At 36.0% G+C, this 16,927-nt stretch overlaps 1 protein-coding gene across 1 annotated transcript in view; it reads left to right on the plus strand.

The window, feature by feature from the left end:
• Positions 1 to 13,440, plus strand: part of fam155a (family with sequence similarity 155 member A) — a 247,739-nt gene extending 234,299 nt beyond the window's left edge. Inside the window, exons 2-3 of the mRNA XM_031897043.1 lie at positions 4,040 to 4,211; positions 8,945 to 13,440. Coding sequence (XP_031752903.1) covers positions 4,040 to 4,211; positions 8,945 to 9,234 — 462 coding nt within the window. The 3' untranslated portion in view covers positions 9,235 to 13,440. The remainder of the gene's footprint in view (positions 1 to 4,039; positions 4,212 to 8,944) is intronic.
• Positions 13,441 to 16,927: the final 3,487 nt, after the last annotated feature.

The following is a 16,927-nucleotide window of genomic DNA, read 5'->3' on the forward strand; positions in this document are numbered from 1 at the left end:
AAGAAAATAGAGGGTACATTGCCCTTGACAAGAGTCAATATTGGCTGCAACCAGTACACTCCCTAATCTTCAATTAACTGTGCCTATTGAGCCTTTGAAGTTCATGGCTTTTAATGCATTTACTCTGACGTAGAGTGACAGATAAGCATTGAAATATTTTAAACCATTCTCTGAGAAACAAGGTTGAAATGCACTGGTATTTTAAAAAATATGCATTCATTTGCAAATTTGCATTTGCGTAATTAATAAAAATAAAACCCGAAACAAGATTCTCTATATAGTAAACATGTTTTCATTCCTTCAGTTATATTCCAGTACCTGGTGTGTAGATGTGCAGACATATGGGAGGCCCATAGGTAGGAGGTCAGGGTTCTTTTCTTTTTGACATGAAACAGCAGATGTTGATAACATGTCTCCTTCAGGCATAAGAGGCAAACGGTCAGACGTGTTCACTGGCTGCCAAGCTTAACTTCAAAACCACAGAGGACATTTTGTTTTCTAAAAGGGATAAAAAAAAAAATATGTCATTTGATTATGAATGCCATAAAGATATATTATAAAACATTTTTATGTGCAAAGCAAAGAAATCTAATTATAGATTTGCAAATATGACAGGCCTTCTTTCTTTAGATTAAAATGGATGCTTGTTTGTTCCTTATGAGCAGTATTCATCAATTGAGTTTCCAATTAATTAATTGACAAAAGCACTTTTGGGAAGATTCAATAAGATCTATTGCACTTCCCTGCAAGTAAAATTAATTAGTATTAGTGTTTTTGTATCCATATACATGAATTACATTGTCAGAGTTTCATCATGTTAATTAACTGATGCCTGTGTGTAATTCAAGGGCAATAATAATAGTAAATTCTATATATTCTTGTATATATTACTGATGTATACAAATATATATGAAGAAGCACACATAGGCATAATATGCAATTGCCTAGGTGCTCATACACAAAGAAATACAGGTATGGGATCTATTATCCAGAATGCTCGGGACCTGGGGTTTTCCGGATAAGGGATCTTTCCGTAATTTGGATCTCGGTAACTTTAGTCTGCTAAAAATCATTTAAATATTAAATAAACCCAAATAGGCTTGTTTTCTATCCAATAAGGATTAATTATATCTTAGTTGGGATCAAGTACAAGGTTCTGTTTTATTATTACAGGGAAAAAGGAAATCATTTATAAAATTACAATTATTTGCTTATAATGGAGTCTATGGGAGATGGCCTTTCCGTAATTCGGAACTTTCTGGATAATGGGTTTCCGGATAAGGGATCCGATACCTGTACTACCAAGGAAAAGGCTTGGCATTCCTTTCCCTTGCTTTCTATTTATATTTTTCATAATGCCCTTGAGTAGATTCTCCTGTTTCCTGCTGCAATCTGTTATTGCTGAACCCCTGGTTTAAAATTGGAATGACTTTTAATATAAATTCCAAATTGATCAGTTACTTAGGATATATTGCTTGTGGAAGATGCTTATTCTGTGCTAAGGCTAAAACAGATTATATAACAGCACTAGTGCAAATATAAAGAGGCAGTGACATGGTCAGTTTTTAGGAAAGGTCTGTTGTGGTTCTACCACCACAACCACAGTCAATCAGACTGCAACACCCTTCACTAGCAGCAGAATGAGGCTACACCAACTCTGACCTCTCCACATTTAGGGTACAGCATTTTTTATATGACATTCAATATTATGTACAGGAAAGTCAGCACTCAAAGAACTTAATAGATATAACTTCTCTTATAGACCTATATATACACACACCCCCATCCCATCAGAGTAATCAGGTAGCAGACACTATGGATGCTGAGAATATCTGAATCATATAGCTTGAGGTGAAATTATAAGGAAGAATGTGCACTCCAAGAGTTATTATAGCTTTTATTTGAGGTATTTAAATGTTTTGAAATAAAAACCAGAATTTCTAAGTCTTAGGGGCTGATTTACTAACCCACGAATCCGACCCGAATTGGAAAAGTTCCGACTTGAAAACGAACATTTTGCGACTTTTTCGTATGTTTTGCGATTTTTTCGGATTCTGTACGAATTTTTCGTTACCAATACGATTTTTGCGTAAAAACGCAAGTTTTTCGTATCCATTACGAAAGTTGCGTAAAAAGTTGCGCATTTTGCGTAGCGCTAAATCTTACGCGAAAAGTTGCGCATTTTTCGCGTAAGTTTTAACGCTACGCAAAATGCGCAACTTTTTACGCAACTTTCGTAATGGATAGGAAAACTCGCGTTTTTACGCAAAAATCGTATTGGATCCGAAAAATTCGTAAAGAATCCGAAAAAATCGCAAAACATAAGAAAAAATCGCAAAGTACCGATCATTACGAAAAAAACGCAATCGGACTCCATTCGACCCGTTCGTGGGTAAGTAAATCAGCCCCTTAGAGAGAACATTTAAATAGAAGGATAATTCTTGAAAATGGGATGTATGAGACATTAACTGAGGCATTTCCTAATGGTGTTTTTTTTTGAGCCAAAACATGATTTTGTTGGGGAAAACCCCCCACAATTTTTCTTGCAAATTATTATGCAACAAAACCGTCACATAGTTACATAATTACATTGGGTTGAAAAAATACCAGAGTGCAAAGTTCAACCCTTCCAAGTAAACCCAGCACACACAAACCTATACTGACCTATTTATACACTCACATACATAAACTATATATCAGTGTTTTTCAACCTTTTTTGGGCAAAAGCACACTTGTTTCATGAAAAAAATCACGAGGCACACCACCATTAGAAAATGTTAAAAAATTTAACTCTGTGCCCAGCAGCAGTGCCCCCCTAGTACATTGGTGCCCAGCAGCAGTGCCCCCCTAGTACATTGGTGCCAAGAGCAGTGCCCCCCTAGTACATTGGTGCCCAGCAGCAGTGCCCCCCTAGTACATTGGTGCCAAGAGCAGTGCCCCCCTAGTACATTGGTGCCCAGCAGCAGTGCCCCCCTAGTACATTGGTGCCAAGAGCAGTGCCCCCCTAGTACATTGGTGCCCTGCCTACGGCACACCAGGCAACAACAGTGGTTGAAAAACGCTGCTATATATACCAACATCAATACTAACTGTAGATTTTAGTATCACAAAAACCATGGATACTATGCTTGTTCAAGATCTCATCCAAGCCAAAAAGCAAAAATATGCCGTCTGAAACCTGTTGAGATTATGTAGAAGTTAATGGCCGGTGTCATTTTTTCCAACTGGAAAATCTTTCTTTGCTTTGTGGTTTTAGAGGTTTTCGGGTTTTTTTTGACATTTCATTTGTGTGACACTATAAAAAAGTCACAGTTTTCGTGTTGTTTCCACGTCTTTGTTTGTTCTTGCTTTTTTAATTCAGATCTTATAATAAATGACTAAACATTTGTGGTTTTTGTGACATGAGTTTAGTTGTATGTCCCATAATCTCTTTTGAAACTAATCCAGCGAATAGAGAGTAACACAACAAATATCCCTGCAGTAAGCAATTGGTGTTGAGATTTAATTTCAGTCTCTGGGATGAGGATACAAGCTCTTATTTACCAAACCAACCACAACTGGGATGTGCTAAAATAGATAAAAGATTAATTAATACTATTCATAAAACTACCTGTGCTTATGAATATATTCACATTTCAGTTGGGAATAATTGCAGAGACCACCAAAGTGCCCAACCAGCCTGTTTTGATGTGGTGGTAGGTCTTGTGTTCCAATAAGGGGTGCTACTAACTGAAATGTGCTACTATTTGGGTTAAAACTCTACATTGTGGATAAAAAAACATGGTTATCTGTATCCTAAAACTGAACTTTGCACTATCCAAAGTTTTGTATTTGTAAATGAGCCTTTATACAGTATACAGCATGGAAATAATATTCATTACTGAGTATAGGGCTTACTTATCTACAGAATTGAAACTAATCAAGAACTTGTATTGCCTTCCCTCTAATACAGACCTTTTCCAGTTACTTGTGCATGCTTTGTTTATACATTCTTTAAAGTTAAACTGATCTACCTATCATTTTCTATTTTTCATTTCAGGCTGTCTATAAGTCCTGGCTATGCTCTCAGTATTTTGAAGTCACCCAGTCAGAATGCAGTAGCAAAATCCCATGCAAGCAATACTGTTTGGAGGTACAAAAAAGATGTCCCTTTATCTTACCAGATAATGATGATGTTGTCTATGGAGGCCTATCAAGTTTCATATGTACAGGTAAGCTGCATGTATAGTTTTTAGTAAACTGATTCTTTAATAGGTCACTTAACATAATATAAACTATCTGTTGGTTAAATATTCATTCTGGGGGTATAGTTTTCTTTTAAACTGGAAAGCTGTACAACAAAACAGTTACAAACAAATTGAACAGTAACTTACAACAGCAAATAGTCGCTGCGGCCTACTAAATGGTATTTCAACTTCCCCTTTAAGATTGGATCTGCATCTCTATGGTGTAGTGACATTTATTTTCCTGCTTAATTCCCTTGAAGGTCTGAGTAAAAGGAGATTTGAACCAGAATGATCCCTGACTGCTGCAGTAACTAATCTCAAGTTTCTTCTCTGTTGCAATTAGTATTTGATGTGACAAGCCATTTGCTTTGTTTTTTACATGTGTCAGATTAATTATAGAGGTGGAATTGACAGTTTGCCTGTTTTCTCTCTTAAAAAGATCATGCTATTACATAATTACATAGTTATTTAGGTTGAGAGAAGGACAGAAGTCATTCAAGTTCAGCCATTAACAAAACCTCTTCTGTGTGTGCCGTTTCATAGAAGTGCTTAACCATAATAACAGTTCATTAATGAATGCTACGTCCATTATCACCTTCATAGGGTATAAAACTTCCTTCTGACATGCAAGAAAAATGGCAATTGAATTTTCTTTATTTGAACGTTTCTTGGATGATTACATCAAGGTTTTACCCACAGCAAAAGTGATTATACCAAAAAAGTCGGTACAGGTATGGCACCTCTTATCCAGAATGCTCAGTACCTGAGGTTTGCCTCCAGTAGGTTTTAGATATCTCAGTTGGGATCAAGTACAAGGTACAATTTTATTATTACAGAGAAAAGGGGAATAATTTTTAAAACTTTGAATTATTTGATTGAAATGAAGTCAATAGGAGATTGCCCTTCTGCAATTTGGAGCTTTCTGGATAATGGATCCCATAGCTTTACTTGCTGTACTAGCTCCCTATATAAAAGCCTCTTTGTGTAGCTTTTTGGCAACTGTAACATGCTCTAACAAGCCAGGGCAATATGGAGGTGAGTTTGGAGCAGGGGCACCCAAACTTGTCCTTTGGTTCTTCAACAGTCAATGTTTTATTAGTATTAACTCAGTAAAACAGGTGTATCAGTTAGTGCCAGAGACTGGGGTATTAAAACCATCTCAGGCCATATTAAGCTCTCAGTTGCTTTCCTTATTCCAAATCCTATACTGAAGGGGCCATTTAATAAAGGTATGATTTTTTTTTCTTTTAGCACTAAAACTCGCTGAAAAAAAGTTGAGACTTTTTCAAGATTAACAAACTGTGACAATTCCATATAAAACTTGTCGAGATCATGGATTTTTCAATGTTGTAATTTGAATTTTTACTGCAATTCAAATTTTTATTGTGCTGAAATTCACTAATTTTGAGTTTCCAGAACTTGGATGTTCAATATTTATCAAGCATAAAAAAACTTGAAAAACTCCTATGCGACACTTCATCGTCTAAAAGCTTGCGAGTTCATCTAGAAGTCAATAGGAGTCGTCCTAGCAAAATGTTACAGATTTTTTCAGCTTGAGTTCTTTGAGTTTTTCTGATTTTTTTGAGTTTGTAGACTTATTGAAAATGGTGAGCGGAATGCAAATTTTCTGCGTTAAATGTTTTTTTAATTTACGCATGAGCAGTAGTAAGTGCCCTAATGGATGGTTTGTTTGCCCCAGTAGATTTCAATAGATTTTCCCCTCTTCATTAACATCTGTGTTATTTTATTTTAAGAAGGCTACTGTACACCTTACCCTAAACTTACTATTAGCTGCAAAACTCATCTAATATTTTGCTATCTCTTATGTTGGCCTCTCAGTAACCTGTTTTTGATGGCCAAAAATGTTGGGGGGGTCAGGTTCTCCTGTGCTGCTCTTTTCTTTTTCCACTTTCTCCTCTGAAGTATCACCCAGATAGTTTCCTTCAGTCTCAAGAAATGACTAAAACCCTTCTGCATGCCAATGCCAGGACTAAAGGTGACCATGCACGTTAATATCCGCTTGCTTGGCGAGGTTGCCAAGCGAGCGGATCTTTTCCTGATATCCTCACCTATGGGTGGGAGATATCAGGTGAATTTATACAAATTCGGTCGTTTGGCCCTGGGGCCTAATGATCAAATTAAAGCGCCATTAAAAGGCAGTTGATTCAGGGACCGCATCAATGAGCCGATAACGGCAGCTACCATCGGCCCGTGTATGGCCACCTTAATGCAACCAATGGCCAGAGCTTCCTATCATTCCTTTCCTAGAATTGCAATAAGTTGTTTTTAAACTTTTAAATCCATTCACTCATCCATTCACTTCATCTTATCCTTCTCTGAAGTACCTTCCCACACCATGTTGCCATGCTGTTTTACCCTCCTCAAATGTTATGTTTCAGACTTTAATACATGTTTTTGTTGCACCAAATGCATCGGAGTTAATTGCCTTTTTTATACAGTTTTTTTCTTGTGCAAATGCATTAAAGTCAATGACCATTTTTTCTTGTGCTGAATATATTATATTATATATACTCATGCAGATTTGCAAGCAATTTTGTCACTCATGAAAAACGTGAATTTATTTGCAATTTGCATCTACTGAAAAATTAGCTTTTTCCTACTATTCATACTCCAATTTCACTACATAATTTATTTGTTGTTAATTTATTCCTACACATCTAAACATATCATTGTGTCTAGTGCTTCCATAGAGTATAGTTATCTAGCGAAAACTGGGCCTTCTGTCCCCAAATCACTCATTCATGCTAAGATTTTGTATAAGTCTTGGTTTACACAACAAAATCATAAAATGTTATAAAAATGTTATAAATGTAAACAAGTTATATTCTTAGCCCAGTTACATGTTCCTATTTCAGAATGAGTTATATCAAATTTGTTTTATAATTTGTCCCAATGTTGTCGTTTAATATTCAAACTGTCTTTAGGAATATGCTACAGCTAGATATTTTTATTTATTTTACTTTCCAAAAGACATTATCATATGAATACAGCACCACCATGTGGCAAAAACAAGTAATGAAATAGTTTTAATCCTGTCGTTGGTAGCAATAGAGAATATTGAATAGAATATTTTTCCAATCATAAACATATTACAATATTACACTGGTGGCATTTTGAAAAATAGTTTAAGTAATATCAGAAATATGAACCATCTTGTTCTAAGGAATTTACAAGTCATTATTGTATAATGTTTATTATTTTTGGAACTGTGACACATAAGAACTGTAAGTAGGTAGTGTTCAGTTCAAAAACTTTCGACCCATGTGTTACAAAGCTGCAAGGCTATTCACTATTCCACCATGCTGCTGCATAAAAAAGAAAGGAACCCCTGGGAAGCAAGCTTGAAAGGTGGAGATGGAGGGGGTATGAATTGGAGGACAAATAGGGCCTGCAGGAGGTGCTTCAGTAAGAAAGCCCTTTGAGGGAAATTTGTAGGGAGGGGTGCAGGAGGTTTTACTTCTGAGAGCCTGGGAAGGTGGGTACACCACCTTCTCAGGACCATGGTGGTGGGGCAGTGAGTAGTTTCTTTCGCTTCCATCCATAAGGGTGTTGGAGTTTAGCCATTGCAGTAGCTGGTGATTCAGAGCTGCCCTGATGGGACATCAGAAAGAATCCCCTAATATTAAGGGGTATGTAGAGTGTGAGGGATAAGCCTGGGACTATGTTCTGTCAAGGAGTACAAGTATGTAAGTGTGTCATGGGAAATAGAAAGTGTAGACCTAATCTCGGACATTGTAGTGGATGTGCTTATGGCAGTGATGTTAAGATATGGTAAGTATGTTATTACACTAAGGGTGACATTCAGCAGCTTATGGACACACAGTCATGTTATAGTTAATGTTTGAAATATATATTTCTGACGTTTGGTGGACTGTGTTTGTCTTGGGTGAGAGTTGCACAGGGTTTAGGAATTGAGTTTATGCATGGCAAGATATTTGTGTGGAATTTTTTGCAAGGCAAAAGTTGTGTCTTTTATTACATATTGGGGAAAAATAAGGGACATCATTATTAAAATTTATTTTAATAATTGTAAAACATGATGTCTCTCATCAGCTACTAAAGGGCACCAAGCTAGGCATGCAAAAATGTTCAAGCTCATGTGAGTATTATGCCATAAAGAACGTAATTGCACCTTTGTGCCAAATACTATTAAAGGACAATGAAAGGTTAATATAAATTAAAAGTAAGTCTAAAGGCATTCTTTTTAAGTACTTACTGCATATCTAAATTCCCAGATCCCTGCTTGTTTCTCTGAGATTTGGTGCTGGCAGCCTACAGCAGTGTGAAGACTACAGTGACATCACTGAAATCTCTCTGTCCTTCCTGTAGCCTGCCAGCGGCAGCCTTCCTATTCTCTGAGCATGTGTGTAACTTGATCCTGTCTCCTGTTCTGAGCTACACATGCCCACCAGCCAATCAGAAGCGGATCTGGCAGAGGGGAGGGGGGGTGGGAATGAAACACATGTGCAGTATGAAGCAAGGAGGGAAAGGAAGGGAGAATACCTTTTTAGAGATGGCTGCCTCTTCTAGAAAATGTGAAGTAAGTGTGACTGAGTAAATATTTGATTAGGTGAGCCAAAAGTGGGGTGTTTTTACTAAACAAGAGGGCAGTATGCTTTTTAAATTTTGACTTGCATTCTCCTTTAACTTAGAAGCAAATTATGTTCTATGAATTTCATGTGTGCTTTATTTTGCAGGGCTGTATGAAAATTTTCCAACCAATGCAGAACCAGAATGCTGTGATGTCAGATGGGAATTATTAGCAGACGAGCAATCCAAAGGGACTAAAAAACCATATGACTCTTCGTTTCGTCACAGGACACCCACAGCTTCATCAGCATCCAGACTGTGTAACAGCAGACTTAAACTGTGTGTTCTTGTACTGATACTCTTACATACAGTACTAACAGTTTCAGCAGCACAAAACTCAACAGCACCGGGTTTTGGAAGCATAATACTGGAAGACAATTCAACAAATGAGGAATAGGGGAAAAAAGGATTTACTTAAACAAAATATATATACACAATTGGCCCACTCCAGAAAGTTACCACAGTCAATGGCAAAAGAAGCGAGGTGTTTGTACCTTATAACCAATTTTCTCATGGCATTCTGGATACAGCTGAAATATTTGGGCCTCATTCCAAATTTTAAGGACACAAAGGAACAGCTTTTTATTGACTAAAAGGCTGTATGATGACTTTAAATTTCTCACTCCATTTTATACGCTGTGTTTTAACGTCTGGATTTTTTTTCTTTGTTTGATTTTGCTCTTGTTAATACAGGAATTATTTTTGGAAAGGTTTCGGAAAGCTAAACCTTTTCACTGTCTATATATTTCTAGCCATTCTATGTATTCATCTGATAACATTGTCTTTTTTTGTCTTGTTAGTTTCTACTCTTTGGGAAATGAATGCTGTGAATACATCCATAGCAAACAAAACTGAAAGTTACTGTCCATTTTTTTTTCATCAAACCATTCTTTTACTCATCTCCCCAAAGCAAAAATAAAACAAACATCTGCTTGGTTCTGTCTGTGTAATCACAATGAATGGGTGCACACTACTGTGGTGTGCCTCTGCCACTGTTGCACAAATCAGCTGACTGAGTAAAACCAATAGCAGGGAGGGGGGCTAATTGTCGTCAAAGTACAATTCCTGCCATCCTCAGCCAGCCATTACTGTTTTCTTCTTAATAGGGTTGGAATTATAAATTGGTTACAGCTAGGTCACATGTCCCCTACATCTACCCTTCAGACTACTGTTGGGAGAGGGTCATTAATCTAATACATTGATAAATAAATCTCTCCTAAGAGAGTTGGACAGTTACCCAGTTTTTACATGAATCTATAACAAACTGTGTTGCTCCAGTTCCCATTTAAAATGTCCAGTCTTTAACTGGTCAGTTGAACAGGAGCAGCCTTTAGGATTCAGTATGTGGAACCAGTTGAGCTCAGTGAGTAAAATGGTTGATGACCTTCACATTGGAGGTAAAGTGTTGGCATTCATTGTGAATTACGTTTTAATTTCTGCTGCAGTCACCTTTTAACCAGCTTATAATGACATACTGAAGTGGAATGTTTGTAAAGCAGGTTCAGAAATGGGGTTTAGACTTTTCAAATATATTTTTTTAGTCAATGAAAACAGCAAGTACCATGCATCTAAGTCTGATAAAAGTGTGTTTTTATAGAATGAATTATTTTGTAAATGTGCAATTCTTCTCAGCTATGTCCTTTGTTCGATCCAGTCCAACATCACCAAAATGACTGATCGCCATAAAGCTTTAGAAGGACATTAGTAATACATGGAGTTAGACTCCTTACACATACTTGTGTAGATTTTATTTATGTTTATCTTCAGTATGGGTGCTGTTCAGTGCATTAGAGCACACTGCTATGGAGCTTGATACAAAAGCAAGTTTCATCACAGTAAATTCATTGGTATCAGTATGAGATCCTGCATGCTCATCATGATATACTGGTAAAATGGTGAATGTTTTGACGAATGCCATCCATGATCCTTTTTTGCATTCAACTGTGAATCCTTTTTCATTCACAATTCAAGAAATCATGGGATTCTACCACATGAAGGTATTATGGATTAAGAGCATGTCATCTTCATGTGAAAATGAAAAATTGTACAAAATATTGGATTTTTAAAATCAATACAAAATAATTATTTATATGGTAAATCCTCCATTAATATAGGTATTAATACTTTTAGTTCATATATTTTTAAGCTGGGGACATGTCATTTTACCCCCAAGAGAAGGTGATTTTGTTTTCTTTGTTATAGTTTACAGTAAACTCTATGGAAGGAAAAGTTATAAGGGCTGTTAAAAAAAAACAAAAAATAAAAACATTCCTTCCTGTTCTAGAAATTGCACTTCAGAGATGTTTGTAGCCGACATATGAAGAAATTCCAAGGGAATGTTTTCTAAGCAAACTAATATGGTGTGGCCACTTCATTACAGCAAGGTCACCTTTTTATATGGTTAGTTATTGTCATTTAGTCCTGGTATGTCTATTATGTGGTCCTCCATGTGTTGTCAAATGCAGCTCCTAGCAGTCTCAGGAGTCCTCCACTCTATTAGAATGCTTGCTGTTGCAGATGGACAGCTGGACAACCCCATATTGGGCATCCCTGGTCTAGCCTCTTTGTCATGTAATACCAGAAAAACATTTAAAAGTATTTATACTATGCATTTTTCACATGAAAAAGTCTTCTCCTGAATTTTTATCAGAAAAGACACGTTTAAATGTGATTCTGGAGGTAACTGTATATATATTGATGCAATAGGAAGAAAATGCACCAGTAAAAAAAGAGAAATGTTCTTTTGTTTACTTCTGTTCTATTATCCATCACTGATTTCAAGACCATTTTTTTTAGACATGAACATGGTGCTTTTTCTTGGGGTGGGCAGATTGTGACTTTATTTAATCTCTGCAAAAAGATTTGTAGAACGAAAAAATAAAAATATAAAAAGCCTTAAATAATGCTAGAATGTAGATCTTTAGTAGATAGTGTATTTAAATATAGTGGAGCAATAACTGGGTAGTACTTTAGTACTGTAGAAAAGAGTCAGGACAGGGCGCTGTACAAAAAGCACTTACTAGGTGAGCTCTTGTTCAACTGATCTACTATTTAAGTGTTTATGGTCAGTAAACAGTTTGTTATAACCTTTATCTACCTCTGCTGGGCAAAGGCCATTCAACATTTTTTTTTTGAGTGATGTGTTGTGTATATTTTGTGTCATACCAAATCCATGCTCATCTACCTTTTTACATAATACACCTTTACAGTAGCACGGATCTTCGAAACCATATGAAGACAGTGGTTCTTTGCATTCTCAGAATAATTCAATAATATTTTTGGATACTCTTGAGCTGCTGTATACCCTGACGTTGTCACTGGTAAATAAAACTGTTTATTTTATTCCTTGCTTCTGTTTTGACGTACAAATAATGTTCAGTAATTTAGCTGAAAGCTGCATAATCCTATATGTTGTAAACAGGTGAACACCCCTCTCTGAAAAGGAAGCATAGAATGTGTACATTCTGTGACAGTACTGATATGATGTTGAAAAGAAAAGTTCAGTTCAATCAAACTCTTATGCTTTTTGTGGGGTCAGGACATAAGTGAACTTCAGCTTGCCTTGTGAAACCTGACTACGTAATATTACCTAACTGGCCATATGGCAGCTACCTTTCACAACGGTGACCTAGAACTGTTTTCCAAACATATATATAAGTGGAAAAAAAACACTTCTAAATTTTAAAAACAATATTGATATGTTTCATCTAGTTTTATAAGTTCATCATTATCTTCTCTAGGGAGCTTAAACCATGTTATTTTTGAAACCTGAGGCATAGGGATATGAAATGCTTTGGCCAAGGTCTCAAGACACTCACACTGAAGTCACACCCCTATGTCCTTTCCACTGTGCCGCAATTTGTATTGCCTTACATTTCAGTATCCTAAGATCACAATAGTGATAGGCAGACCTATGTATACTGTATGTATTTGCTCAATTTGTATTGGTAGAATACTACATTTTTGTATTTGTTTTCCAAATTTTACATTTCATTCAAGAAGAAATCAATCACTTGTGAAAAATAATATGTATTACATACAGGAGCAAGAAGTAATTACAGTCTTACTTACCAATCAGGTATTGTCATTGCTAGTCTATTGCCTATTTATGTCTGACTGACCTTCCCTTATGTAACCTTAATGCAGTTTTTAATTGTATGTTCTTTTTCTTTTTTTTGTTCATTTTGTCTTGGTTTCCTTTATAAAATGTATTTTTCTTTTATATGAGATTAAGGGATGGCTACTACTGTATAAAGTGTTATCTTTATCAACACAGTACTTCCAGTTTAGCAGTGTGGTATGCATCTCCCATTTGGAGACAGATATAAAACTGCAAGCAGACAAAAACATGCATTGGAACTGAAACACAGTAATCATGTATGATGCAGACTTCATCCCATCCCTTTGCCATCAGTAATAGTTTTAAAGCACAGATTTGAGCATGCTTGTGTTGTGTGCATCTTACTTTGCCAGAATGAATTTGCATCTTGCCACCATTGTAACTTCCATCTTTTCTCCACTCCCCCATTCTGTATGCCAATACATACATGATTAAAAATGTCAAAAAAATCAAAATACAAAATAATATTTCTGCAAGTCCAAATAACTGTTTTATTTTTGTATTCTTGTCGTACAGATTATTGCTCTGTCACTTTAATTTAAGCAATAGGCAAAATACACATTCTGTGCAATATGTTAAAATCATGTCACGTTACAAAATCAGAGCTACTTACATGTCATTGGAGTACAAGCATTTACATATGGTATTACTTATTCTGGGATTTTTTTTTAATTTTTTTTTGTTCATTAAAATACAATGTTAATTTTGTAAACATAGTAGCCAAAGGGTGCATTTCCTTTCACGTTAATAATAAATAATGCGTTTTTTTTTTAACTTTTTAGGATTTTTTTGGGTAAATGCAAAATTTCATTCACGAATGAAAGAGTAGCTACTTTAAATAAATTGTTAAAGAAATAAAATCAGAGCTTTTCAAAGATAGTGGGTGGGGGTATGATATTACCACTGAACTAGATTACGTACCAGGGTAGAAAATGGTCAAAGATGATGTTTGGGTATGTTAAAAAATATTACAAAACAAAAACTGTAGAACCGTGTTAGCCAGTGTCAAAAATAATAAAAAAAACACAAATACAAGAGTATTGTCGAAATGATACCTATATTGGCTAACAATAAAAATACATTGCAATTTACGGAGCTCTAAGGCCCCTTCATCAGGCAAAAAACCTGACGAAGGGGCCTTGGAGCTCTGTAAGCTTTAAATGTATTTTTATTGTTAGCCAATATAGGTATCATATCTACAATACTCTTGTATTTGTTTTTTTTTATTATTTAAAATATTCAAACTAATGACATTTATTGAAATAATGTATGTAATGTTTTATAGCAAGTATTTTGTCCTTAGGATTCTTTGTGGAACTGTTGCTGATTTAGAGGTTGCAGCAGTCTTTCCTTTGAGGAACCTTAGTAGTGGTGGGTTTGTCTTACTCCATTCATGTGTATGTTACTTTAAACCATGGAGTTGACATGATCATGAATTTATGAACAAACTAGGGTGTTTTAACAGGAGTTATAGCAGAGCAAGGAAACTGAACAGTAAAAGGAATAACAATTTTTTTACATGAATGTCAGATTATAACTTACTTTTTGAGTGCATTTCAGGCTGTGAATGCTAAATATTCATAGGCCTCAGTTTTGTGACAAACATACATCCTAAACTGTCTATTCTACATTTATGGTTGCCACCTTTCTAAATGATTTTTACTGGCGGGTGGGTGAGCAGTGACATAAAAGGGGTGGAGCAGTGCTGTAAAAGGGGCAGAGCTACACAGCAGGGGACGATGGGTGACTAGTTATGAAGAGGATCAGGGAGGAAAAGTTAAAACTGGGGCAGATCAGGGGCTTACCAGGCCTGACCTTGTTTTATCAGCTAGACCTGGAAACACTGGCCGGGTGGCAACCATATCTACATTTCTATGGACATTATAAAATACAAAAGCTAATTATTTTTACAATGCTGCATCTGCTATGCCCTTATTAGCTTTCAGCTGGAAATTATTTTTTATTGGCTACATCCAGCATAACAACTATTACAATCATTTTTCCAGTGATGTCTTATACTTTGCAGGATGTCCCTAGTCTAAAAAATCCTGTCTATGAAGCAGCATGTACTCCTACATCCATTAAAAGAAATTCTTTTCTGTGCTGTATTTGACAAATAATAACCCTTTTTTTCTACAGCTCTCCATCTTCACCCTATGTTTTCTTAGGTACCCACACAGAATATATGTTTTAATGCTCTGTTACCTATGTATGAAAAATGTCTTGGCACATTCAATTACATTATATTTTTACCAAGGTATTAAAAAAGCAAACATTATATTTTACATTTTAAAATAATCCTGTTTTTGAGATTTTCTCAGCAGCAAACTGTTCTCCAGGTGCCTGATTTCTTCCCACTACTCGAGAACACAAAATAGTTTTCTGTTATAAATGAGGTGCTAAACAAATCTTCCAGGTTGGTGTGATAACACTTTTTTCTTTATTGTGACTTTCATACAGAAAACCTTATTTTGTGGGATGCTATTTAGCATTGTTCAAAGTCTTAACTGTCCTCACAGGTTCAACTTGAACCACATAGGAGTACGAAATAGTAATAATAAAGTATATGAGCAGGCACAGGTGTCAGGCATATACTCACATATACACGTCATATAATATTCATGCATGCAGGCTAGTACAAAAAATGGGTAGCCCATAGCTTTCGTGAATCTTCCTCCAAGTAAAACCCAGGCAAATTCAATCTAGCCCTCAGTCTGTACACTGTACTGTTCCCTACTTCTGGGCAATAGTAAACTTGGGATATTAATTCCACTTCACTCCTCATTGGACCTAAAGGCTACTCACTAGCTAGTCATAACTATCTATCACATCGGTTGTAGCCTATAAAATAGTATAGCCTGACACTAACTAGGCCCTATCTGACCTAGGTTCCACTGTAGTCCCATACTACTTGCTCAGGGGGGCTTTTGCACAAAATGGACCCAGTGTACATAGTTGCTCTGCCTTATATATTATTACACAAAAGGAAACCCCCTTAGGAGTCTAAATTACTAGAGGTCAAGCATTTTACCAGTCCTTTACATATATATGGCAAGACCACAAAAAGGATTGTGGGACATGCCAAGGCTTAGTAAAGTAAACATAAAGTACAATGGAAATGAGACGGGTCTGGCCAAAATTACAAACATACAAATGAAAGGGGAATGATCAATGTACTTTCCTTGACTCCATGCTTTATTATTTATGTATTCTTTGCGTACATTTTTAAGTTAGAAGTTTATGATTATAAAAAAGAAAAGCCCCTGTATTTGGAGATGTACTTGATGCCGTCACTCTCTTCCCTTCTGCACATTCATTCTCTCCGTATTACTCTTCTGCTTTCATCGAATTTATCTTCTGCTCTCCTCAAAAAATGGAAAACTACGACAGGTGGGGAAGGTATTTTTACAAAATATCTGGTGTGCCATAAGCCTTTTAAATGATGATACTCTAAACAGATGCATAATACTTTATTCTTTATTAAAGCCATATTTTGTCTCTTCCTGTATCCCGTTCCTGATCTTATTCACTCCTGTTTCCTTAGTTGCTCTTTGTTTATTTATGAGATCTTGTGCATAAAATTCTATTACAAAATAAGTACCAAAGGGCTGCACCTGAAGGAACAGCTGGCAGTAATAAGAAGGAGCTTGTAGAAAGTTACCTAGGTCTGGATTTCACCGTATGTATTGAAAACAAAAAAAGACGGATCAAATGTCCAATTTTAAGCAGGTGTTAATGAAAGGATGTTTTACCTACATGTAGAAATAATTAGGATTCATTAGGATTATGTTTCTGAAGCATTTGTAGTACATAGAAGGACCCCATGTTGAATGGATTGGAAAACAATTTCAGCACAGGTAGGTCAACACGTCACAAATTAAAAGTGAAACCCTGCTAACCTTGTATTGCTTTTCAGAAAGCGACACATCATGACTGCAAGACTGACAGCAACAAAGGTGATCTTGTTTCA

This window comes from Xenopus tropicalis, chromosome 2, assembly GCF_000004195.4.
Source record: "Xenopus tropicalis strain Nigerian chromosome 2, UCB_Xtro_10.0, whole genome shotgun sequence".
In the NCBI taxonomy this organism is placed as follows: Eukaryota; Metazoa; Chordata; class Amphibia; order Anura; family Pipidae; genus Xenopus; species Xenopus tropicalis.